The sequence below is a fragment of the Copadichromis virginalis genome, linkage group LG9 (genome assembly GCF_057382275.1).
Source record: "Copadichromis virginalis isolate Kocher_CV1m ecotype Utaka linkage group LG9, C_Virginalis_male_GT1.1, whole genome shotgun sequence".
Taxonomy (NCBI): domain Eukaryota; kingdom Metazoa; phylum Chordata; class Actinopteri; order Cichliformes; family Cichlidae; genus Copadichromis; species Copadichromis virginalis.
The window spans coordinates 20219234-20245820 of NC_140626.1; the positions used below are offsets into that span (position 1 = coordinate 20219234).

At 44.2% G+C, this 26587-nt stretch overlaps 1 protein-coding gene and 1 long non-coding RNA gene across 2 annotated transcripts in view; one reads left to right on the forward strand and one right to left on the reverse strand.

Annotated features, from left to right (window-relative positions):
- The window catches only part of gli3 (GLI family zinc finger 3), a 97053-nt gene that overhangs the window by 26133 nt on the left and 44333 nt on the right, over positions 1-26587 (reverse strand). The window contains exons 4-5 of the mRNA XM_085468090.1: positions 18000-18105; positions 693-898 (exon numbers count right to left, since the gene is read on the reverse strand). Coding sequence (XP_085324216.1) covers positions 693-898; positions 18000-18105 — 312 coding nt within the window. The remainder of the gene's footprint in view (positions 1-692; positions 899-17999; positions 18106-26587) is intronic.
- On the forward strand, positions 6051-7256 carry LOC146701764 (uncharacterized). The gene is made up of 3 exons (XR_014922230.1): positions 6051-6338; positions 6445-6490; positions 6596-7256. It is a non-coding gene; the product is annotated as an uncharacterized LOC146701764 (long non-coding RNA).

Sequence of the window (26587 nt, forward strand, 5' to 3'; positions counted from 1 at the left end):
AAAATCATGATGAAAATAACTCAATATGTTTATTATTAATTTAAAAAGTTTTGTTCTTTCTCTAAGTTGCTAAGACTTATTTTATATATTTATAAAATAAGGTATAAAATAAATGAACTGCTACACATCAGATCAATTGACTTCCCAATTAAAATCCATATTAAGATGTAAAATTGCTCTCAGTAGGATGCGATACGAATCACCCCCCTTTACACCACCAAACTGTGAACTTGAGCCCGACCCTCCCTCCGTGTGCACGGTGTAACTGTACGTGACCCTGCCGCTCACTGATGCATCCTCCAGAGGTCTCCGACATGACTCACAGATCAAAAGGATTAGCCTCCCTCCAATCTGAGCCCCCACCCACACGGATGGCGCTACACTCATAATACTCCCATCTACCCGCTCCCCTCACTCAGATAGCATCTCGCCAACCCCTGGGTCTTAATAGAGATGGATCTGGTTGCCTCTCACCTGACCTCTTTTGATCTCGAACAGGAATTAAACGGATACACACAACCGAGATTCCCCCTAATAGCAATCGAACCTCCGTAATCAATTCCAGCCGTTATTTTTAAGGGTCTTCTGAGGCCTTATCACCCTCTGCTGGGGTTGTGTGCAGCTGAGTGTGTGAGTGTGCACGCGTCATGCGTTGTGTGTGCGTGTATCAGTTTATGTTTCATTTTACTCACCATCTGCAGGGCTGAGGCCCCGGGTGGCTGACAGAACGGAGATGGAGGGGCTGCTGTGGAGAGAGCGGATGTAGTCCATGTATGGGTTGATGTAGGGGTGTGGATGGTGGAAGGGCGACTCAGCCCCCACAGACGGGTTCCGCTGGGGCGAGATCCGGATGAGGGAGATGTCGGAGAAAGCTGGACTGCCCGCCAGAGCAGGAGGCCTGCAGAGAAGAAAATATTAAGATAACATGACACATATGATACAAGCTCAAATCACAGGTTTTCACTAAAGGCGTCACATAAAGGGGGGTGGTATCGTGCTTTTCTTTATTTTCTGGCATTTGAACGCTCTTAGAGGGGTTCCAGTGATACAATAAGGGATGAAGTAGTCGCTTAGTATGATGTAATAATGAGGAAATATCATTAAACTGTTGATCTTAGCCACAAATCTCTGGCCATCTGCACAGAAACCTGCACCCACCAACCTGCTTTAAAAAACATCTGTTTATGAGGGGCAGCCAATCAGATTAAAAGCTGACTTAAAATGAGAAGAACAAGGTTGAGATGAATACGGATTATTTGAAACTGTGACTCATGCAAAGCTACTCAAGAACCAAAGTATGGAGCTAGAAATTTCGGCATATTTTTTTTTTCTTTACAGGAAATTTTTTTTGAATAATAAAAAATATATGTGTAGAAAGGAATATTAAAAACACACTGTTTAACAAATGTTTATCATTTTTTTAATATATATTTATATATATTTGAAAAGTCACATATAAACTTGATATTACAAAACTGAATGAAAAAATAAAAATAAACTAAAGGAGGCTTTCTGTAAAGAATTGAGTTGAATTGAATTTATTTATTTTTATTATTTCTTATATTTTTGGGGCTATCCTGGTACGTATTACTTATTTTACTCTTTTTTGTGCACAATGCTTTGTGACCGTTTGTCTGTAAAAAGCATTTAATAAGTAAACAACTTATTTTTCTTTTGGTATTTTTAACCTGATCTAAAAAGTTCAGCAGAAATTAGTCAGCTGTTAATTTGATGGATATATGGAGCTGATATTAACAGCAAATGGGGGGGAAGTAAAAAGCCTTCTTTTTATGTATCTATAAATAAAAGTAATATTTTAAAAAAAAAAAATTTTTAAAAATTAAATTTAAAAATTAATAAAATTAAGAACATTTTTATTAAATGATGATTTCTTTAAAGTGGCCCTAATATCTCTTCAATCTTTGACTTATAAATGAACTTACTTCAATATTGCTGTCACAGACTCCCTCTATCTGACACCATTTAGAGACCAGTTAGCCCATTAAAGCCAACATGTGTACAAGAATAAGATCTTTTGATTCCACTATGTTGTCATTTTTGAGTAAATTAAACATAAATAAGTCAGTTTCGCCACAGTTGAACCAGGGACATCAGGCTTGTTTCAGCCTGAACATCCAGATGTTAATTCGATTGGCAGACTGGCAGTGGCGAGACCAAACAAATAGACTGTGACACTATCTCTCTCCCTCCATCTGCAAAGCAGAGAGGAGAGTGCTGCATTCCAACTGCTCCCTACGCAGACATTTCCTCAGATCAAAGGCAGCTTTCACCACTGCGTCTTAATCAGAGGGAAACGTTAGACCGAGCTCACCGCTAGCCAGGGCCAGACAAGCAACGCTGCGCCGCAACGCTACATTGCTCAGATGGCTTCGAACTTGGCTTGGAGATGAAACCGTGTACAGAATTGCACATGACGGATACAATTTTGTACAAAATCCACTGGCAAGTCTCATACAAATTCTCATTCTTTAAATAGAAAATGTGAGCGCTATCAAGCTTCACTTTATCAGAAACCTTTACTATCAAATTTCTCTTTTCTGCGAGATGTGAAATAAAGTTGAGAACAATCAGGAAAACTTCTTAGCAGCAGAGTTTGAGATTAACTAATTTGTGCCCACTTCTTATAATTGGTTAGGAGCGCCTGGAAACTTCATAATGATGGCCTACACCACAAAGGCCTTCCCCTGAGGATGTGGAGAAAGCCCCATATCAGGCAGACATTAACGGGCTAAAAGATTAGACTGAATTAGCCCCTCTGCTTCTCTGGGGCTCCCCGATGGACTGGTCTACTGTGACAAAAGACCCCAGGAGTAGGAAAGGATGAGCGAAAAGAGGGAGAGGAAAAAGTCTGGCCCAACGTTTGTTTCGCAGTGACCTTGAGCAAGGCCAGAGGGAGTGGAACAGCCCAATTACGACCTCTGCCCCATCCCCTGTTCCCCTCCTGGCCCCTTCGTCCCTCCACTTCACAGCCCCCCTAATGAAAGAGCTCAGGCCAGGGTCAATAATGAGCACTGAGGAGTGGAAACGACACACACACCCACTGAGGAGCAGACCCAGAAACACACAGTCACACGTGAACTTCTTCATCTTCAGAAGCCTTTCTGTAATTAGACCAAAAAGGGGCTATGGGGCAATTTTAAAGGCCTGCACTGCGGTCGACAGTGTGACAACATGTCTCGCGACGCTGAAGCAGGTGGACGGGAAAAAGACGCCGGCGCTCTCCGGAGGAAGAAGAGAAATCCTGAGCAAAACCTTTTCTGTTTGAAGTGCGCAAAGGTGGCGACTTTCAGGCTCATACCTGACATTGCAACACAAACGGTCGTGGAATTTTTCTCCACCTCCATATGATTGGTGTCTTTTTGCACGTCAGCTGGAAGAAATCTCCTCCTCGCCGAGAAAGCCATCGTGAGAGCAAACGGGCACTTCAAAACAGGTGTGCGAACGAAAGAACGTGCTCACGATAAGCAAGTCATGTGCCCCCACGCCACCATCATATGCCTCATTTGCAGAGATCACAACATAGCTGCAGGGTGATGTTTGCTTTCTTGTCACATGGCAGACCTTGAAGCTCGTACACGTACGCACTCGGGGGAAATATGTAGCACGGGGGAAACTGAAAAAACCTGCTCTGTCAGTCATTAAAGAAGAGAAACGGACATGCAAACACACATTTTTAACCATTACCTGCAAAAAAAGGCATTTGGTTAGCAGCAAAGTAAGCACAACTAATATCTCTGGAAGCATTTTTCACATTTTCTGTGTTGAAATAAAAACCCAGGAGGAAGAGCAGAGGAATTTCATGGCCTGTTTGAGGGAAGCCAGACATCCACTCTGGCTGCCATGACACTGATTAAACTTGTCATGTGTTGGCTGCGTCCCCGTACGCCGGCCTAAGCTAAATGCCTCTACCTTTACTTAGTTTTTTCCAATTAATTAAAAATAAGATCAGAGCAATCGCCTGCATGGCCGGAATACTGGTGGGAAAATCGTGACAAATGGAAGAGATGACTGTGAACAGTAGTCTCAGGGAGGGGAAGGAGGGAGTATGTGAACATATGACCTATGAATTTGGGAGGGAAGGGTGGACAGGGAAGAGTTAGGGCAGAGGGGGAGTGGGACAAGGAGGGAAGGGGGGAAAAAAAGACGTCTCAAGGGGTCCGCAGCCAGGTGTGAGGGGATTTAAGGAGGACAGCGGAGAGATTGATAGTTCGGAGGAGGTTCGGCGCGTCTTTAAAACAAAATGCAAGCGAGTGGCCGATCCTCCGTGCTCAGCTGCTCTCTGTAGGGCCGTGATCATCTCAGCATCTGCCAGCATGCATTAATCAACATGACAAAAGGAAGCAGTCTGACAATGTGCAGCGTGTGTTTGCAGGAATGTTCGCCCTGTGTGTGCGCTAATGTGAGAGTAGGTGTGTGGGTGCGGAGAAGTAGCGTCTCGGATACACCTGATTTGAGATTTACATCAAAGTTGTCCTGCAGGGTTTTACATACTTCTTCTTAGAAGAGAAAAACTTCACTCTTCTGCGTCCTTCACAGGTTTATAAATTCCTATTAACCCTTAAAGAAGACGTCCTGCAAAACGGGCAAAAGGAAAGCCTGAGCTCCTGACATATGGAAGCTATTTCCTTTCACGTGGCCTTTCTTAAACCAGCCAGCTCCTCTTTAAGGCATCGCATGTTTACACGGGGCGGTCTGTGGATTTTAAACTGTCGTCTTATTTCACCCAATGAATATACACTTGCCAAGTGTAAATATGTCCCCAAAAGATTTTGAGTTTTTGTAGAGTGGGAGTGTCGAGACCTTGAATCTTTGTTTGGAACAAGATTATATCAACACTAATAATTTTTTTTTTTTTGGAGTGGGGAGAAAGCGACAGAAACATGCATTTGCGGTGAAGGCTGATGACTTCACTTAGGCACACAAGGTATCATTGTGGTGCAGCAGCCTGACCTGGTGGTATTGACATAGCGGTGTGCTAAAATAGGAACCGGGCTCTGTAAAATACTTTTAGCTCAAGCATGAAATCGTTGCGCATGAAAGAAAAAAAGATGAACATTTCTTCATGTGTTCTTTGGTGACCAGCACAGGAAATTGGCGAGTCCAAATCCAATAACCCAACAACTGTATTCATGGACCTTCAAATTTTCATCTGTGAGCTGCCAGTCTACTCCCACAGAGAGTCGCGAAAGAAAAAAAAAGGCACTGAAGCCAGCAGTCATGACCCTGCCGAATTGAGAGGAAGTCTTACTAAAACCAGTCTGTACACTGCAACGGTTCATGAGTGCTGGAAAATGTAGCTTTTCCATGACACAGGCCAACAATTACATTGATTCGATGTCACATTTACAGGGGAACTAATGAATATGAAATAGCATAGATGCATCTCATGTTCACACTTAACTACTGCCTGTAGCTGCAGCTATGAATAATAGTATACTGTAGCTAGCTGTAGCTCAGGAGGTAGTGCAGGTCACCCACTAATTGGTAGGTTTGTGGTGCTGATCCAATCTGTATGCAAAAGTGTCCTTGGGCACGATACTGAATCCCAAGTTGCTTCAAAGTGTGAAAGTGTGAATGTCTATAGATAGAAAGCACTTAACCATAGAAAAAGTGCTTGTATGTATGTGGGCAAAGTATCAAAGTGCTACATAAGAACCAGTCCATTTAGCATTTAGCTATTATTACATATACATTACATATTATTACATAGTCCGGTGTCATTAACTTGATAACAAGGTTTTTTCTTCTCTCTTTACACTCGTAAATGCAAATTATAGGCAGCCAAGTGCGTGGAAGAAGCTCAAACTAAAGTTAGTGATGGCTAATGCTCTAGACTTGTAGACAATCAGTATTAGGGGCAACAAAGAACTGCAGTTCCCTATAAGAACACTTGGTGGGCTGGCTCCAAAAGTCAGTACATTCCCACACACTCACCTGCTAAAATGTCCACTTCTAGACATCTTCTAAACATTTTAGCTGTAGCCTAACTGTAGCCTTTTTAATGAGTACGCTAACTTTCATAGGGATGCTATGGTTAGCAGCTTCGCCTCACACAATAGAAGGCAACTGGTTCAAATCCCAGCTGACGCCATTCTGTGAGGATGTGAGGTAGATAAAGTGCTACATGAATGAATATAATACATTTCTTTTTTTAAAGATAGGTGCTTTGTTTAATTATGTTAACAGTATCTGTAGCAGTTTAGTATGATAGTATGTAGTATGCTAATAGATAGCAGCTACCTTGGTCTGTGCTATTGCTAGCACTACACTGGCTCCAAAAACCCCTGACTGTGATTACTCTAAGCACCTGATTGATGGTAAGATGGGAAAATATTGCTTTAATATGTTATAAGGATGGAACTTTATTCACCATATATCAAAACCTGAGCATGTTTCCTATCCATATGCTCCCCTACTGTCAAGGAGTGCTGCCGCAGTCAGTCTGAACAAGGCCTAACCCATCACAAAGGTCTCTGTGATTCTATTATTTTCTCTGTTTGACACAAAAACATTGCAGTACTGTGAACTGACAGTTTTTTGTTCTCTCTTTTTTTTTTTTGCTAACAATATTTAGTAGCAGATGGATGATTTAGTAACAGAACACTGCACAGGACTTCATATTAGTGAAAAATAAAGAAGCAGTTTACACACACGTGGCCACAAGGGGCTGAGTGAGGTGGGAACTGAGAGTTTTAGAGGGAATTGGGATCTGTCAGGTGTCAGTACCTCTCCTGACCGAGGCTGACAGCATCACATGCCCACCTCCCCCCCTCAAACCTCACCTCAATCTCACCACCTCATAGAAGCCGGCACTCCCACCCCCCTCACCCCACCCACTCTCAACCCTCTAACCCACCCAGCCACGGCACAGCACTGCCACCGCTCTGAAAGCCTAAACCAGAGAGGTGGAAGAGAGAGGCTCCTGACAGCGGAAACACAAGCACTTTAAAGCTCCAAACCCTTTCACTGAGATCAAAGGGCCATAGGAACTGAGCCAGCTGAGACCCAAGGAGAGAGGAGAGGGAGCTGAGACAAGGGGAGAGAGAGAAGACAGAAAGAGACTGAGAGACACAAACAGAGGAAAGAGTATTCAGGGGTTCCTTCATTAAGACTTCATTAAGACCTGCAGCTAACACACATTCCAGTGCAAACTGGACTCCCTCTTCCACAGCAATCCTTCATGGCCTTTGTGACAAACCATTTTTCTTGGGATGACGAACAGAATAATAAAAAGAATTTTCTCCACACTGCGCCAGTAAGAGTCGTGCAGTGTTTTGTCTTAACTTTATTCTATTGGTGCCTTTTAGGCAAATATCTGAGAAAAAAAGGGCTTTTTATGCAGTAAATTTTACTAACACCCCGTCAAAGAAATGTGTTCTCCACTTTTTTTGCTTTTGAAATGCTCATTATTATCTTAATTGCCCCATATTAAAGAGAAGGACCTGTACAGGTTGTATCCCACCTTTTCCTCTATGGTTGCAGTAATAGACTCCTTTAACCCCAATGACCATGAACAGGATAAGCAGTCAAGAAGATTAATTGCTGGAAATAACAGTCGTATGCAGTGTATGGATGCACCTAAGCTCCAGACTGGTCACCTCGTCAAATGTTGAAGTTTAGAAACTTCAAAAATCAAATGAGTGATTCATCAAATAAGGCTGAAAAACTCATTCTTTGGCCTTTACTGTCAGCACCATCTAATCTGAATTTCCTCGTTGCAGTCCAGCAGCAGTGTCTGCTTTAAGCTTTTCTTCTGGGCAATGCAGGCGGCAGAGCTAGCAGGGTATGGTGAGGTTGCCAGGCATTCGGGGTAAATATGTTCCCCGAACGCTGCGAGGGCTCTGCGTGACCCTCAGACATCAAAGGCCTGGGTGGGTCCGAGGGGTGGGAAGGATTTCTATTCATGGTCACATCAAGCAGGATTCCCTCTCTGCGGGATACCTCTGGGGGCGTGCCAGACATTCCCATACACTGCGTCGTCAGTTCACACATACTCTCTGTGCAGTTCAATTCCCAGCAGTCTCCTTCAATCCCCCCCAACTCCTACAAGTGTGCGTTACAGTCACATTCACACGCAAGCAGAAGATACACACTCGTTCTGCCAGAACGGCATATAGCTCATCTCTGTGAGCACCTATCACTCCACGCCGCTGGAGCGGTAAGACATGTTTATTAGCAGGAGTCAGAGAGTGTGACAGGGTTGAGTCATAACACACGGGTCCAGGTGTCAGCGGCTCTGGTTGAATCTGCCACCTCTGTGAACTCCAGAGGAGTCATGAACCTTAAAAGTTGAGGCACACGTGAAAAATGCTTCTTGTTCGAGATCAAGGCGAAACGCTCAGAAAGAAAGGGACTGGGCTTTATCGAGAAAAAACAAAAACACAAGACAGATTCAAATCTTCTCACCACTCGTGCTGGTTTCAAAATGTGACTGAAAACAGTCGTCGTTTTTGAAAAGTTTATATTTGGCTTTGCCACGCAGCAGGGTTGGTTTTTTTGTGTTTGCTCTGTGTTTTTTTTATTTTGTTCACAGGCAGTTTTAAAGCCTTTTTTTTTTTTCAACGAACTGCAATTAAACGTAATTTCAGCCATCGCGATAAGAACGTCTACCAAAACGAATCAACTAAGTATACGGCGAGAAAATGAAAACATGAAAGTGAAATTGCACAAAATGAGCCAGGCCTTTTTTCCTGTAATTTCAAGGGGGCTGGAATCAGGGAACAAACATGAGCTCAGGGGAAAAAAACAAGAAAAAAAAGAGGATTTTCTTGTTTCTTTTTGGTCGTCTCCCATGCTTGATTTTGCTCTTTTACAAGTAGAACACCTTCATCTCTGTGCGCAACCAATTACGTACTTGATTGCTGTTTTTTTCCCCTGCTTTTCTCTTTTTTTTCAAAGCGAGAGAGTGAGTACAGGTGGAATTAGCTCTCAGTCAGTGTTTTGAGTTCCTCTGGCATGCCTCGGGCAAGAGTGAAGACAGGAGGGGGACTCCTGGGTGTTAAAGTGTTAAACTTCTGAAAACATGGAGGAAACACATCTACCTTTCTTTTCCCTCTCAAGCCGTGTCTTGATGGCCCCGATGCCTTTACACAGAAACTCAGCTGACGCCTGCAGCTAAACAGGGTTCAGGGTTCCACACCCCATCGCCCTAGCTACCCGACGAGTCAGGTAATGAGCATGCGTGCCTGCGTGTACGGCCCACAGGTGAGGGGCGGTGTTGGAGAATGAGTGTGGCCCAGGGGCTGCGAGGAGCCTCGTGGATCCGTGAGACAGCTCCGCACGATCCCCTCGCAATTCGACACGTCACACTGGGCTGCCGAAATGAGCAGCCGCACGGATGGGCCTGAGCAAATCACAAACAATACACAGCGCTACAAGACAGCAGAGACACACTGCTGGAGATGGTTAATCCTTCAGACAGAGATCTGAGGTAGAACAACAGAAAAAAAAAAGGTGGGGGTCAGGAGGATGAGGAAGGGAGGGAAAGCCGAGACACAGAGGAAGAAGAGGAAGAAGCAGAGCGGGAGCATCAGGTAAGAGACAGAAATATGTGTTTCCTCCTTGGCACTAAAAATCTCCTTTTCAGAGCGAAATCCATCACGTTTTCCTAATACATACTTCATGCAGAGGAAGGGAGAGAAAAGAAAAGCCGGACAGAAGAAAGGCAAGCGCTGGTGGGAAAGTGAACAGACACAGCCTACTTTATTCTGCCCATTTCATCCATCTTGTTGGGCTAATAAAATGTCAAGTGGAGTTCCTTGATATTTAATCATGAAGGGGCCGAATGCGTGGCGGTGCCAAGCGCAGGCTCGATGAAGCTTTGGGAAGCTTAAACACAGACCTGAGGAAATTTTGGATAAACCCAAAGAGAGGGAGGACGTTTCACAAACCTCGCTACCCAAATGAAGCAAAACTGTTAAGAAATAGGAGATCCTAATAAGGGAAACTTTTTTTTTACTTCCTTTGGCTCCAGGAACAAGTTTCCCAGCTTTACTCCATCCCCTTGAAAAAAAGTTAATTCCTAATTTAGTCAAATCGGTCAGAGAAATGATGAAAATGTGACAAAAAAAGAAGAAAAAAAACCTTGCTCTGTCTTATAAGCACCCTGCAGCTGCGTGCATGACTCTGCATATTTGCGAGCAGCTCCCGCCGGACACTCGCCATGAAAACATAAATAAATAAATGAAAGAACTTCACAAGCTGACGCCCTCTCAAAGAAAAGAGAGGCACCATGGGAGACAGAAATAGCAACGGGCTTCTCTTTTGACCCGCGTTGCAAACTGCACTATTAGAGGAAACCATCCTATCGGGCTATCAGATGTAATGGACGCCACATCTGATAAGGGAGATAAGGAAGGGCTGAGAGAAAAGAAATCGCTTTATGTGATATGAATTAATTTTCACTGGTGAGGAAAGTGTAAAAGAAGCGATTTAAGAAGAAAAAAATGCGATTCAGAAGATAAACAAATAGAGAAAGGGAGGGGAGGAGGTCCAGAAGCTGTAATGAACTCATTTCCTCCCAGCATTAAAACTTTCATTGGTCTTTAGCACAATGACTAAAAGCATTCTTGTAACCGACATGTGGGAATGTTTTGCATTGTTGCGTTTGGGTTCCCTTCAATCATTTACCCAAGGCTCGACCAGGAGAGTCGGAGGCGAAGGAGAGAGGGAAGAAAGGAAAGGAGGGACTGAGAGAGGATGGAAAATGAGGAGAGTTGGCGAGGATTTATGACCCTGTTCCCTTGGTCTCGTTACTTGCTATAACTGGCCCCCAGAGTGGGATCGCAGGGTCTGGAGCTCAGAGCCCAGAGATCAGAGTAATGGAAATTCCACATTTCTACACTGCTACAGCGTGATGGCTTTAGGGCACAGGTTGATTCGAAAAAAGAAGAAGAAAAAAGAAAGAAAAAAGAAGCTGAAAACTGACTCTCAATTTTTTAAAATCTGGAAGCAGAATTGATTTTTCTGCATTAGGTAAGAAGCAGCCTTTCTGAAGCTCGGTGATTCCTCAAACGCAGCAAAGGTGCGCTTAAGTGATGGCTTCTTCTGCCGGGAGGCTCTTTTAAACGCGACTTATATGTGCGGAGCAGACACCAGCCTGAGGTCGGGGAGGCGATGTGAGGCGGCACGCCATCTGTGCTGGGGTTGTATCTCGGGCCCCGCCAATGAGAGGAGGGTCTCGTAAAAGTGACACTCGGCCACACCCACCAAATAAGCCACTGCGTTTACTTCTCTACTCCGCATGCACCATAGCACGTCATGCAAAAAACTGATTTTTTTCAGAGATTACTCGATTAATCAGACGACTTACACAAAATTAATCAGCATGCTTTTTCTTTACGCAATTTCTTAACTATGCTTCTTATTTTTCAAGCTAAAATACCATAAAGTGGAATTTTTGTTACAGTTGCATTCTGAATATTTGGTGTTTCATCATATCTAATGAATGCATTCCACAATAGTGACAGAGACTACTAAAATACAGTTAGCACTGTTATTTGTATATAAATGCTTTAATAGACGCCTTATTTTGCAGACGATAAATTGTCAGACGTCTGAACAATGTGGTGCGGACAATGAAACCGGTTAGCGGCAAACACAACAAAGAGCAGGAGTTTAGTCTCAATATCATATTAAGGAGGACAATAAAAGTTGACGGATGGCGATCAAAATAACAACAAAAAATGGCAGCGGAATAAATGCTAAAATTATTTCCAAGCACGCGTCTATCTGCGTGTGCGAGCACGGCGGCACCAGCGCGCACACACGCGCGTCCAAACACACACACAGCTGTTGGCACCTGCCTGTTATCTCTTCCCCTCAGACCTGGTTTTTCATTGTGCTCCTTGGGAGAGCTACAAATTGAGATCTCAAACATGAAGAGGGGGCAAATGACTTGTGTACGGGAAATCAAATCCACTAATGTGTTACATGTGCAAATTCGCAGGCCCCTCGTATTAGAGATTCATGTATTCCTGCTTTATCAGAATGTACCTTTTTCAGAGCCGTTTTCAATGGAGCCTCAAATTAAATTCAACCAAACACAGAAGAGAATATAATTAATAGGGAATATTTGTCGAAAGGATAACCAGACAGGAACTGATTTGCATTAATAAAATGCTCGTGAAAGGGATCAGACTGGAAATGCTGTAAATTCTTTGACAATTCCCGTTTGCCTGAAAGACGTATTAAACCAGTAATGAACTATTTAAAGAGGATTAAAAACATTTAAAAGAAATGCACGTGATATTTAATAACCAGGGAGACATACAAATATACACACAGCAGCAGTAGCAGCAGCCCTGGCAGCAGTGGCCCCAGCATAAGTAATCCTAGCCTGGTAAGTAGAGTTTTGGAACATGTCTTAACAGATCTCCACAAGTAATGACTCAACCCTAAAACCTTTACAGGCCTTGTCAAATATCTGCTGTGCCAAACTCGTTTTTTCCCCCCTCTTTTTTTTTCTCTCTCAACCTGCTGGATCCATCATTCTCAAACTACACAGGTGCCTTCAAAATATCACGGTCCTGTGCACAGGGTGAAGGAGGGGATGGGAGGCAGGCTACACTGCCCATTTAGGGTTCTGAAACTAGTGTATTACAAAAAAAATAGATATACTGTAACTTCAATCTGCCCACATTTCTGCTTAGGCATTTATCTCCTTTCTCTCTAAATCCTGAAATTGCCTCAGAAAAAAAAGGAAAAAAAAAGAGGGGGGTATTTTCCTCCTTTCTTGCACATTTTCAGAGTGGCGCGCAACTTTCTTTCTTCCCCTGCTCTTTTTTTTTCTCCCCCTCCTGTGAAAATTGAAGAGGCTTTATGTCAAATACGGCTAAAGCCAGCCTCTCCATATCAAACAACGCAGCGCGAAAATTACTGTGGCGATGATAAGGCTGCCAGATAGAGTGGGAGAAAGAGAGCAAGGGGTGGAGTGGTGGGGGGGGGGGGGGACTGAAAGGAAGTGACTCTACTCAATTATACTGCAAAATTGGTATGACTGAATATTTTTCATTCAGGTGACTGATAGTATCAGTGAAACTGCAATGCAGATAAATAAAGGAGCCTTCTGTCAAGAATAAACACCATTAATCATGAAGCCAGCTACTGCGTGACCGCCTGTCCCCCCGACTTACTCCACTGAGAAAGTATTAAAGAAGGGGTGGGGGGATTGTGTGCATGTGCATGTGTGTGTGTGGGGGGGGGGGGACGGGACTAAGGAAGGGGGCGGGCCGGTATTGGTGACTCCACCAGAAAGAGGTGACCTATGAAGTCACACAGAATGGGTTTTTTGGACAGTTAAGAGAGGAAGATGAAAAAGCAGCCTTCATCTTTCAGCCACTGCTTCCTGGTGACAGAAGCACATCTGGATGGAGATTATCAGATGTGATGGTGGAGCGGTCATTTACACCGGATGCAATTTATGGCTACCCTTCTCATTCTATGTTAGTCGAAAACAGATTCAAAGGTGAATAATCATAAAAAAATCTTTACATATATTATTTTTCTGTAGAAAATCTGGACTGTATTTTTAGAAAGTGGCTGAAAAGAACATTTTAATGATTAAACGAGGCCTCAAATCGCACTGTAAGTAACGCTCCGTTTCCACCAGCTTCTAGAAAAGATACGGCAGGTCCTTTTTTGTCTTTTTATTGTTGATTGTGTTATTGTTATGCTGCTTGTGTGCACATCTGTGTGTGTGTGTGTGTGTGTGTGTGTGTGTGTGTGTGTGTGTGTGTGTGTGTGTGTGTGTGTGTGTGTGTGTGTGTGTGTGTGTGCAACGTATTGCGATGCTCGCTCTCATCCCGTCTGGAAGGAGGTGTTGAGATAAGGCCGTGGTCTTTATGCAAAGCAACACTCGGCTCCTCCGTGAGCAGATTGGGCGCTCTGACAACAGTTTATGTAAATAACAAAAGGAACTCGGCGCACATCTTAAAGAAAACAACAAAAACCCATGCGGGCGCGCTCAGTGAGGAAAGCGGGGAGGAAGAAGTGCGTATGGGGCGATGCGTCCGAACTCTTGCGTTTTACTTCTGAGCTGATTGGATTTAGAGGGTAACAAGGTGACTCAGTCAAGTTGGTGCCATGTTTAAATGAAACAAATCTTGAGAAGCAACAGCTCACGCAGCCCTGGAGCCAATTAATTCCTCCCTGCTTCATCGTTTCTGAGCTGAGGTTTTGTTGTGATGACAGAGATGTGCCACAACTCTCCCCCCACACCCTCCCCGGTCCTCCAGAATACCTTCTAGTCAGCCCTGCAGCTGAACAAACACTGGTCATGAATGAAATAACCACACAGGCCGGGAACATGGAAACACACCCGCAAAGCCCCCCACCTGTACCCTAACTCCACATATAGAGAAAAATAAACCGCTTTACTTTATTTATGAGACACATGAGTCCTTAAGGTCTGTTAATATCTTGAGAATAGAGAAAACTGACAGCATCTGAGCTAATTTTGCATTTTTTGGGGGGGTTGGACGTATACAGTGGGGAATATATATGCATGTTTTACTTTATAGGAAGGGAAAGCAATTTAAAGTAATAGTTACCACAAAGAAAACCTTTCATGAAAAAAATCTCTTTAGAGTGCTCGTTTACTTTTACAGCTTTATAGACTCTTTAATTGACTCCGCTGGCTTGACTAATTCTTTTTTAAATCCACATACGGTAAATGAGCGAAAGGTTGTGAGTCAATTGCTTATCCCCTAAGAATGTTTTGTCGTTTTAGTGGCCCCCCATTCACAGCACGAGGGCCCGGGACTCCAGAGTAAATTCTGATGCCGATAATTGACTTGTGACGAATACCTCTGTTTGTTCTGCACGGTCTCCGGGTGACCCAGAGCCGGCGTTGAGCTGCATGAGAGGGCTGTTTTGTTTTTCTGTGTACCGCGGTCAGGCAATAAAGCTGGAATGAAAGGAGTGGTCTCTTCTGTTGGAGCTGGCCTCACCCCCACACCCCCCACCCCACCACCAAACTCCCATTAAGCCAAACCAGCACAAAGGGGACCAAAGCTCCCATGGAGAGCCTGCTCTTCACAGATCAATGTGTTTATTTAGGCAGGAAAGACTCTTTCTCTCTTTGCTAAGTCTGGAGTTAAGCTGGTTCCAGACCAGAGACACACACAGACACACAGAAAACTGGCCAAGTTTAAAGGAGGAAAAGACTCCAGCTGATCCCGGATCAGTGCAGGACAGTAAAGTTTAGGTTACTTCAGATAAAAAAGAAAGAAACCTGTTAAACGCTTCTTGTTGGTTGTTGGGATTAGCTTCAACTCAGACTGAGATTGTTGAAACTCTTGTTAAGTGCTGTTCTTTCACGTGAATATAAATTTCTCAGTAAAGAGAAATTGCCCCCCACCCCCCACCTCCTCTCCTGACCCCGAGGCGTTAATATTGAATGGCACATTGGTACCTTCCCCACAAGAATTCATAAACTAAACGATTAGCCTCTGTCTGTAATTGCACTCTCCCTTGCCTAATAGGGGCGGTGAGGTAAAGAGGGGAGAGAAAAAAAAACAAAGGACAGTTAATTTGTGATTTCCTCTGCTCATTTGAAGGCAAATTAAGTGTCAAACAGCTAATACGGAGCATATTTCATTTTATGAGCTTTTAATTTAATTCCACCGCCTCATATCACTGGAGCCCGTTAGCTGCGCTGCTAACGCCCGCTCCTCGTCTGAAAACGAGGGCCATAAATAAACACGTTTCAATTAGGCCCTTCACAGTAATAGGATATGATTCTGTTCATTTGCCACGTACGGATGGTGTATGTGTCATTGTGGCACAGAGGAAACAAGCTGCCGGGCGCTCATGGTGTTTTTCTCCGGCCACGGATGCCCGGTGGTGGCTGGCTTGTGTGCATGGCGGGGGGAAGCCGGCTGGATTGATGGAACTGCCGCAGGGCCAACCCAACTGTAATTACAGGCCCTAATGAGAGGTTGCATGGGGAAGTACTGCAATAATAGTCCCTGTGTACTTAGGCATATCTTTGAGGGGGCTAATAACGATTAATTCTGCTCACCGAGGAGAACTTGTCTTAAAACAATTCAATATTTCTCCATAAGCCGCCTCCTGTCCTCCAGTTCCCCCGAGCGACAGCTATACGTTGACTGCCTCGCGTGGGCTGCCTACAAGCAGCATTACCGAGCAGAATGCATCGCTTAAATCCTGGCAGAGATTTACGCTTTTGCGGTAGTTTCACAGTCGTAAAGTTTAGTTGCTGAAACTCGCTCAAAACCTAAAATCTGGGAGTGTAATTAACTCCAATTTGCCATCAGGTGGTTGGACGCAGCTGTAATACCACAAGTGATGAGCGCATCTTCCCACCAAGGAATTCAGGGCTGCTTTTTTAATCAAGCAGGCAATATTGCTGCTTCCCTGTGCAAAAGAATCCAAAGTAGATGAGAACAATTTCTGCATGAAACCCACGTAGGGCCCGCAGATAATGCGCATGACAGTGAGCTCACAAGACTTTATTTAAATAAGGCTGGCCACTCAACAGCTGTTTTATAATCATGACAAATAGTTTCCCTCAGCGCAGCGTGTCATATTAAACAGCTCCACGTCTAATGGTTTGGATAAACAGGCCCTAAGTAGCGTGGCAGGAGCATGGCCGTGTCTCCAGTGACAGCAAACCAAGCGCGCAGATAACTCCCGTCCGGACAGAGTGACTGAAGACACCGTTGCTGCGTAACTTCTCCCCCTTAATTCAATTCTTCAGCTCCGTGTTGTCCCTCTAACCCCCCCCCACCCCCGCCTGCTTCCTCATTTTTCTCCTCCTCCCTAACCTGCTGCTCCGCTTCGTACCAAAGCGCTCCTGACGGATAACAAGCCCGGCTGTTTGTTTGAGCTTATGTTGCCTGAGCGTGTTCGCCCCATTATCTGCGCATAAGCTAAATGCTAAATTATATTTGCCATTTTGTTTGCAGTGACACGAGGCATCAATCACCTCCCCTTGTTTTTTTTATTTCCTCGCCTCGACCCCCCCTTCCTCCTCTGAGCAGGAGACGAGGGGTTGAGAGGTGGGGTGGGCCGGAGACGGGGGTGGGGGGGACATAAAAAATTCATTACGCTTAGTGGCACATCAGCAAGGGAGAGATATGACTCCTGAGGAGGAGAAAGGGGGGAGTTGATAATGATGAAGAATATCAAACATAATGCGGCCCAAGTAGCTGCCCCATCCAATTTGTCCTCGTCGCACGCTGATCGCTTCCTCCGTGTCGGCGGGTAGGAAACAAGCGCCACAAGGACGAGGACTCCTGCACTGTTTGGATGCAAAGAATACAAATGACCGAGAGAGTAGAAGAGAAGGTAGTGACTAATAGTGAGGAGAAAGGAGCAATTTGTGCATGCGAGTGAGCTCGCTGAGCACTTTGAAGTTCTCTGCTGACCTGGCAGGCACCATCGGACCCACTCCACAGGGGCAGACTAAAGCAATAAGAGTTACCCTGTTTATAATAACTTACCACTGGAGAGCTGAGATGGCCTCGCTTTTACTTCGCTTCAAAATGAATCGAATGCACACAAATGCGATTGGAAGAGGCAGGGAGGTTACTTGTACACAGTTCATGTGTCAGGAGCTCATCTGTGTCTGTCAGAGATGGGTAGATGTCAGCAGAGGCATTGCTTCCTTCTCTTGACAGGGCTTGATCACTGCTCTTATGAGAATTGCGCGCTCCCAGGCTTCCCTCGCCCTGCTCTCATTTCCCTGTCTCTGACACATGTTCATTTGCGTGTCTCTGACATGCGGATCATGTTGCGCACGTACGGGGCCGTGGCCTTTGATCCTGAAAAGGCAAAGAGAGGCGCCCCGGCACCCATGAGGAGGATGCTCCACGCCCACAGGCGGAAGGAAGTTTCGAAGCTCGATTTGTATCGCCGCTAGTAGCGGACCATGCGGCTGAGTCAAATGTGTTCTCCTGTGTTATGATCAGCAAAATTGAAGTCTGCGGTTTTGTGCTTGAGTGCGAGACACTTACACGTGAAGAGGGGGCACAGGCGAAGGATCGTAGATGTACCGTCCCTGGGTATGTCTGTCGTCGATTGGCACAGGAGGGTGGAAGGTGGGGAAGAACTGTGGAGCAGCTGTGCGGGACAGAAAAGATAAGAAACATGAGCTGTTTTTCTTTACAGTTTATAAAAGTCCCAGTTCTCCTAAAATACGTCTGCAAGTGGATCCATTCCCTCCTCGGCTAATCTAAATAGCAGCAGTAATGAAAGGCAGTGGTTGATGGCTATCTTTCAGCAGACCCACCCAAATGAGACCTCATTAAACGCGCCGAGCTAAAAGCTGCGCCGCTCGAAAAATGTTAGCTGAGGAAGTCTTTGTACATGTCTCAAGGCTGAGAGAACTCAAAATAAACAGGGATAAATAAGCGTAGGAAAAGCAGCCAAATGGCACATTTCTCACCGTGCCAAGCATAATATGGTTTTGTACAAAGGATAACATTTGAGTACAACCACTGAAACGAACAAAATGGGAAACAAAAACATCCTTTTCCATCTTGGTGTTTTATCACAGAGAATCCAGAGGCTTCTTTCACTCTCTCACCCCCCCCCCACCTCCAGATAAAACATTAAAATATTTGTATTACATGAGTTTTCAAGCCTTTTCTTTACTTTTACCCTCTCTATTTTAATTTTTACAGCAGAAATTGAAACTGCCACAACCAGGCTGACTTTGCACACGTACGCACTCATCGTCGAACCCTGACTTGCACTCGTTGTTATATAGTTGTAACTTGAAGCTGAATTTGTGTGTCGCAACCGTGCACCCACTGTTGGACGAGTCGAAACAAGCAACCAAAAGGTGCCTGCTTAAGTTTTGACACGTTAGGTTAAAGTGTATATATCAAGGCAGAAACAGCAAATGACCATTGCGCACGGATTAACTGCATCTCACTGCTAGAACATTAGCCACTTTATTACCTGTGTTACTGAGACCAGTGCCAAGTTGCATTATCTTTTTTTTTTTTTTTTTCTTTTCCAAGTTGCATTATCATCCCCCCGAGGCTAAGCATGTGTCAACATCTGTATAACGTCACGCAGCAAGTCTCTGAGGCTGCTAGCTATATATATATATATATATTTTTTTTTTTTTTTTTTTTATGGTTGTAAACATTTGGAAGCGTGAGCCAAAAGGGCACATTGCCAAACGGCGAGGTGCCCAACAGCTCCACGAGTGTTGAGCCATGACAGATTCAGCTGCATCGTTGGGCAATACACCAGGTGTTGATCTCAGGTCTCTGCTTACCTCATGGCTCATTTATTTACTGGGTTAATCACTGCCAGCTTGGGGCAACAGCTACAATTGAGAGGTGGTCACTTTAGTTTTGCTTAGGCTTACAGCTTTGCAATGTATTGAGTCTTAATAAGAGAAATGAAGCAGCAGAAACCAAGCGAGAGAAAAATCTAGATCCTAAACTAAGTGTCAAAGATCTTTTTTTTCTGGGAAGCTCCAGAGCTTCAGTGATGATCAACACAAACAACCTGGAGCTTTAGCCTGCTTTAGTCTGTCTGAAGCAGGAGAGCAAGGCTTTCCGTTCAGTTCCAATCATTTATCTATATCTGGCTACAAATCAGAACAACAGTCATCTCAATGCGAGACTCAAGGTGCTCTATAGTGTAAGGTAAAAACCCTACAATAACATAGAGAAACCCCAACAATCAGACAATACCCTTTGAGCAAGCACTATTCCCAACAGTGGGAAGGAAGAAAGCTCAACCAGAAGCAGGCTCAGGGAGAGGCAGCCATCTGACGTGAACGTTGAGGAGTGAGGGAAGGGAGACAGGGCTAGAGGTGAGTGAAGAAGTGCGTCATGGGAAGGCCCAAGCAGTCTAGGGTCACCTGATCCAGCCCATAATGGCATGCTTTAACAAAAAGGAAAGCTTCAAGCCAAACTAGAAGACGGCTCCACAGAAGAGGGGCCTGAAAGCTGATGGCTCTACCTCCCATTCTACTTTTAAATACACTAGAAACCACGCTTAAGCCCATTAGAGACGTGCTCTAATGGGGTGGTTCATCTGTGGAGACGCACAAGTTGTTTTTTAAGAAAAGAAAGTTGCTAAAACTGAGGGCAAAGTTGCAAAGTTTGCACCCCTGCAATGATGAGTGAGAAGGATGCCAGTCAGACTTCAGGATGAAATTGTATATATTTACCCCGTGTCCAAACAGCTCTTAAATCCAAGTCATAAGTCAACTTCTGCATCATGCTGTATAACAGTACGCTATAAAGTTCTCCAGTTTCACAGAAAATTTGTTCAACAAGTGAAGAGAAAACTTAGGCAAACTTCTAGAAAGCACTCGTGGGTTTTCATCCTGTTTTTCACAATAGCAGAGATAAGTGGTAAAAGCCTCCTCCATGCAGCTCTGGCAAGTATCTGACCACTCCGTCTCTGTCTGTTTGATAGTTCTCTCCTGATGACTCAGTTTTGGCTTGGCTCACCTCAGCTGATTCCAGAGCTGCTGAGGGCGGGAGGGATGAGGGGATGCTGGGATGAAGGGATGGGCTGCTGGTAGACAAGAGCAGAATCTGCTTTGTTTACTCTCCACAGCTCCACTCCCGGGCTGTCGGCCCTTGGCTGTCAGACTCGGAAATGAAGCATCAGGTTTACCAGCGTCTATGGGAGTAAAAGCTTCATGTTCTCTAATCTTACTCATCCCTGCCCACATAGCAGGAACTTTATTATAGCCTCTGTCATGTTGTGCAATAACAGACAGCTACTGAGGTTAAAAAAATGTGCTATCAATTTAAATACTCCACCCCTTCATCGCTGCAACGTACACCTTCATTCCTACATCCGCCGCTCCTCGTTGAATTACCCAGATCCCCCTTTTGTTTATGTCTCTGGAGCCACTCACTCAGCACAGCCCTGTACTGAAACAAGAGCCTTTTTCTCACTCCTTCCCTCCCTTCCTTCCTACTCTTTCTGCTGCCCACGACTTTACAGCATGGCAAACCATTCCGCTGAGGTTTATTTAAATCCAAGTCTGAAGTTTACTTTACCACGGCCCTATCTAAATAGAGCCTGCCACCTCTTTTACACCAAGCACAGCTCCCCATTAGCAAGGCAAACCGACCCGTGTCACTACAGGGAATGTATACAGTCACGAAGAACAGAGAGCAGAGAAAAAGAGGGGAGAGCCTCCATCCTGCAATCTATCGCCAGTGTTTCCTGTAGGGACTCCTTACTGTTTACTCCCAAACTAAATTGCCCCTGCTTCTCTGGATATTCCGGGTATTCTCTTTGTCAAATACAGAATACAGCTGGAAGGCACACGGGAAGCCAAAACACATGTCAGTTTTTACCTTCCCACATGGCCACACACACCACGGCCGCTCGAGCATTCCTAAAGAAAGTGTAATCCTAACGGTTTTTCTCCCTGTTACGTATAGTTAAGTTAATTATGTTTTTAAAGCATGTCAGCCAATCAAATACTGAGAATCAGGAACTTTTTGTAGTAGCATCTTTCATAACTTTCAACTAATTCATTAGCTCTTCAGAGCTCCTCTCGAACATTTTAATGACCTCTGTGCAACTTTTCAGAGCAGCAGTGTTCATTTTTGTTTTGCCCCCCTCTTTTTTCAGTCTTTTAGGAGAAAGGATGGAAGGTATTAAGACATGATCACAAATGGGTCTTAATGAAAGGGCAATTAGAAGCAAACTTTGACCAGGCTCATTAATTCTAATTCACACAAACACTCTGTACTCAGGACCAAAAGCCAGCTTCCACCTCATTAAAGAGAGGATGGTAATTGACTTGTCCTTTATTGGACACTTGAATAATTTCAAAAGAATGGGGTGGGGGGTGGGGGTGAGGACGAGGGGAGGATAAAGCCTAAAGCACATCATTTGCAATATCCTTATTGGTTAATCTCCTTTCATAGTGGAAGCTTTGGCACAAAGCGTCTTAAACGTGCTCCGGAACAAGCGTGAGCTGATACTTTTGCAGAATTTGAGCTGTCACTTGCAATTCTGATTTGGGTGTTGATAATACAAACAATTTCCCCTTGTTGCTCTTTTGTTGTCAACTCAGCATTGTGAGTTTATTGTCTTGACGGCAAAAACCTGGGCTCCTCCTCTCCCGCGGTGAGGGTTCACTGACTCTGCTCGCACAGAGTGTCACCCGCAGCCGAGGACGAAACACTCCACCATAAACGCTGCACTTCTCATCGACGCTCCACTGCGAGAGCACAAAGAGCCAGTGACAGTTTGTCATAAGCGACTAAGGCGGAGTGAGAAAAGGGCTGCTGGGGCCTGCTCCAGAGGTTTGTGAATTGCTAATGTGGAACATATGAAGCCTGTGCCGGGGCCGCGAGTGCCAGATTTCATTATGCCACCTCTTTCCTCGCTCGTGATCTCACTGTTCAGGCATGCTCGTCTGCAGCAGGGCCCACAGTTAGAACCCAACTCTGCAACACTTTGCAGCGCGTCAAAGATGCTCAAGACTTTGTGTATTTGCACGTTTAATAGCGCACGTGTGTGCCGCTCCTTTCTGGAAGTAAGTACAAGTGGAAAAGAAGACAGAGAGTGTTATACTCACTCCTGCTACATTGTGACTTCTAGAAATAGATGATGTGAAACCCAGACAGTGCTTTCTTCGATTGGTCCATTTGAATAACTTTTCAAGCTAAAGGAAATGAATGTGTTTAAAGGAGAGACTACAGTGGTCAGGTCTTTGTACAGCTGTTTTTCCAGCTTTCTTCCATTCCATCTTTTTATGGAATAAAGTCATCTATAACTGATTTGTCTAATAGCGTAACCCCACAAAAGTCCCCATATTAGGAACTGCTACAATAGCTGTGGTTAACTCTTAGCTTTTTACTTTTTGAAATAAACTGAGCACAGGAAAATGCATTTGTGGGTTTGCAGGAATGCATTTCCTTACATCTGTGCTAAAATTATATGTTTATTTATTTAAAATAAATGTATTTAAAAGGAGAGGCTGTGAAGCCAAATTATTCTAATGTATTGGTCAACGGCTAACAAGTCGTGAGTTTAAAATTCAATGGAATTTTATTGCTAATAAATCAGTCGACAAAGTCCAGCTCAGCAACATTCCTGACAGATTGGTCGATCCGATGCTATTTCGATGCTATTTAAGCCTGCCTACAGTTGCTGCATATCTGCAAGCCACTTTGCAACCCCATCTCCACCCCCAGCTTCTTTCATGGTGTGCTCCTCAAGCTTTGATTATGCAGCACATGGACACATACAGCTGGAGACACCACGTTTCTCTTATACTTTTTCTTAAAAGTCTGCTTGAACTTTTGGGTGGATGAGTCTGTACGGTCACAAAAATTAGGCGTTCATCCGGACGTCCACGGGGACCCTTGCACTCACTGTTTGATTGCAAGCAGATGCTAAAAGACTCACTGACTTTTTTTTTTTTTGCACAGACACAGAGCAGGAACAGGGTTTGTTGAATACAGGGCTGAACCTGTAATCGATATCATCACAGAGATTCTTAGTATTGTTTTAACTAAGCTAACCTTACAAGATTTACTTGCGACATTTGGTGCTTGCCAGGTGTTATTTTCGAACCCTGCTTCCAATATATAAAATTGTAAGAGTATTACACCATATTTTCCTCTTTATGGCATATCTGCAGACAAGCTTTACCGTGAGTACTCAGAGTCTGCTCGAACTATTACATGATTGGTGCGTTTAACACTTCTGATCACACTTGCTTCCAGAGATGTGACGCTGAGCCTCTCATCATTATCAGGCCGGCCGGAGATTGAAAAAAAAAGCCTTCAACAGACTATCAGCAGACATAGTTTGGAAGCTGCCTCTAAATTCCCCCTGTGATCAATCCTTTCACACCCCGCCTCTCATCATGTTTGCTTACACTGAGACCTCAAGCTGTTTGGACATGTAAATAACACTTTTGGAGACTGTTTAGCTAAGCTCAATGGGAGTTGCTGTTGACTTTTGGAGCGCTTTGCTTAATTACAGGTCCCAGATTGTTTCAGGTCTAATGGCCTAATTACCGCTGTATAAATTAGCCTAATGTTCGTGCTGTGCAGAGCTTTCTCCGCTGTATGTAATGCTCGGGCACGAGAATAGAGAAAGATAAAAACAAGCCTTTATTCAGCAAAGACCAACAGTGAGAGTGAGGCAGAAGAAAGAAAGCAGAGAGGTTAAATAAAAGAAAAATGTTAAGTGTTGGCTTGCCAATCTCTCTGCCATTCATCATATGTACGAGGCTGGCAGATCACACTCTGCCCTTCCTCTGTAAGTCAATAGATTTTTTTTTTTATCTTCTCTGCTGTTCGTGCTTTCTCTGTCTCTCTTGCTCAGTTGCTCTCACACCATTAAACACAAGCAGTCTTTCTTTTGGTAAAAAGCAATTAACACAGCGGAAAAGAAAAACAAGGCAGAGAACGGAACACGAGCGTGAAAGAGAGAAACGTCTGCACGATAACAGGCTTTCTGTTTGAGCATACATTCCATCGCTACTCGCTGTCAGACGTCGACTGAACAAGTCAGTCAGTGCCCGCAAGTCTGTGCATATTTGCTCTGAGACTTAATGTTCAAACAGATTATTTATTTGTTAAGTACTGGATCTTTTTATTTTTTCCCTCCAGGGGTTTACTTTGCTCATACACCACCTGCAGGACATGCAACAATTCCCTGCCAGACTTTATCTCAAATTTTTAGAGGATTTACAGATGACTACCCATTAAAATATGTATCCAATTGCAGGACATTTAGACATAAGTTACACAAATAACTCAGAAGAGCTCCACAGCTGCAAAACATTTACGAACCAGAGTCGTAATCTTAACAAATTGCACTCCAATCTAAGGATTTTTTAATGCTAGAGAGTGGAGCTAAGCACGCACACATCTCTGCCAGGGGCCCCCAGCACTACCCAACCTCAGCAATGCACCCTCTTTTTTTCTCTTCCCCTGTATCCTAGTAAGGTTATTTCACTGGGCCTCTCTGGAGCACCCATCTATCTCTTACATTTCCCGAATTTCTCCAGATTGGGATAAGCCCGGGAGTAGAACAAAGAGCTACGCGTTGGCCCTCTCCCCTCACTCCCGCACCCTCTCTGCCCTACTCCACCCTCCTCTCCCCGACTCGGCTGAGAAAAGACGCAGCAGTTTACCAGCTAAAACTCCACACTACACCTCTTTCTCCCTCCACCTCCTCCTCTGTATCTCTTGCATCTGTCTATCTCCTTTTCGCCAAACAATGACGACTCAGATAAAAGGGAGTCGATTTAAACCTCAGGTTAACTCAGCAGGACTTGGCTACATTTATTTTGCTTCAGCTGCATGATTTATTCCACTCAAATTCAAGGCCAATACTGGGCTTGGAATTTTTTGAGATCTTTATTTAGAAAAGAGTCCACTGATGCATTTAAATGCCTGTATTAGAGAAAATGCACGATAAACTACTCTGATACAAGCCGAGGTCGTATTAGAGAGTGTGTTCACGACTGTCCATGCTGCATCAGGCTACCAGGACAGTCTGACCCTCTATGCGGTTCAGTGTCACATCACATCCTCAGGCCTCTATATGCAGGTGATACCAAAACTGCATGTGGCTGTGTGACAGTGACTGCGAGGTTAACACACCTGCATTCTAATAACACACAGACTGGACGCCGCCGCCTGGGGAAAATGGACGACTATTCAATTTTGACTCACGCTGAGAGGCCACTGACCGCAGCAAGCAATGTTAATGTAGTTTGTTCGCTAAATGCATTTGCTGGTAGCCATTGTTGCTGTTAGTTCACCTCTGGGTCTTGATTAAGATTATAAATCCTTCACAGTGAGTGAGAAAAGCCCGATAATGTGACTTAAAGTGGGAAATACAATCTGAGAGAGCTTTAAGTATGAGCAGACAAAATGCATCACATTACTTAACCGCAAAACACTCTGTTCCACTTCATTTTTTTCAAAACATGACCTGGAATCTTTTCAATGTTCTTCTTCCTCAATAATCTTCAATTTTCAAATCCATGATATTATATAAATGCTGGTGTCAAAGAAATGCGTAGCAGTCCTGTGGCACCTGTGTCTTGACTTATTGCTGGATGCCAGGAGATAACACTGCGTGTTTAAACCTGCCTCTTTTTCTGCTCATGGAAAAATTATACTTTCACATACGTTTTAATGGAACACTTTCAAGAAGAACGTGCTAAATATAGTGTATGTGATGAGCTGGAAATGAGAACGGTCTCACTACTGACATAAACCTGGCACCGAGGCCACGGGCCACCATGCATATTTGTGATATGCCGGCAGCTTTGACTGCAAGGTATTTGACGCCCTGGGAATGAAAACAAGCTGGCAAGTCGAAAGCCAACGTGAGTTAATTTTCATGCATTTTTCATGCTGTGAAACCAGCAGCTAGAACATGTGAATTAAATCTAACTAATCATCCATTTTCATAACCACTTATCCAGTGCAGGCTATCCCTGCTGACACAGGGCGAAAGGCAGCGTATGACCTGAACAGCCATCGTAGGACTAACAGAGAGACAGATAACTCACATTTGGGATCCCCATTAACCTAACATGCACATCTTTGGACTGTGGGAGGAAGACGGG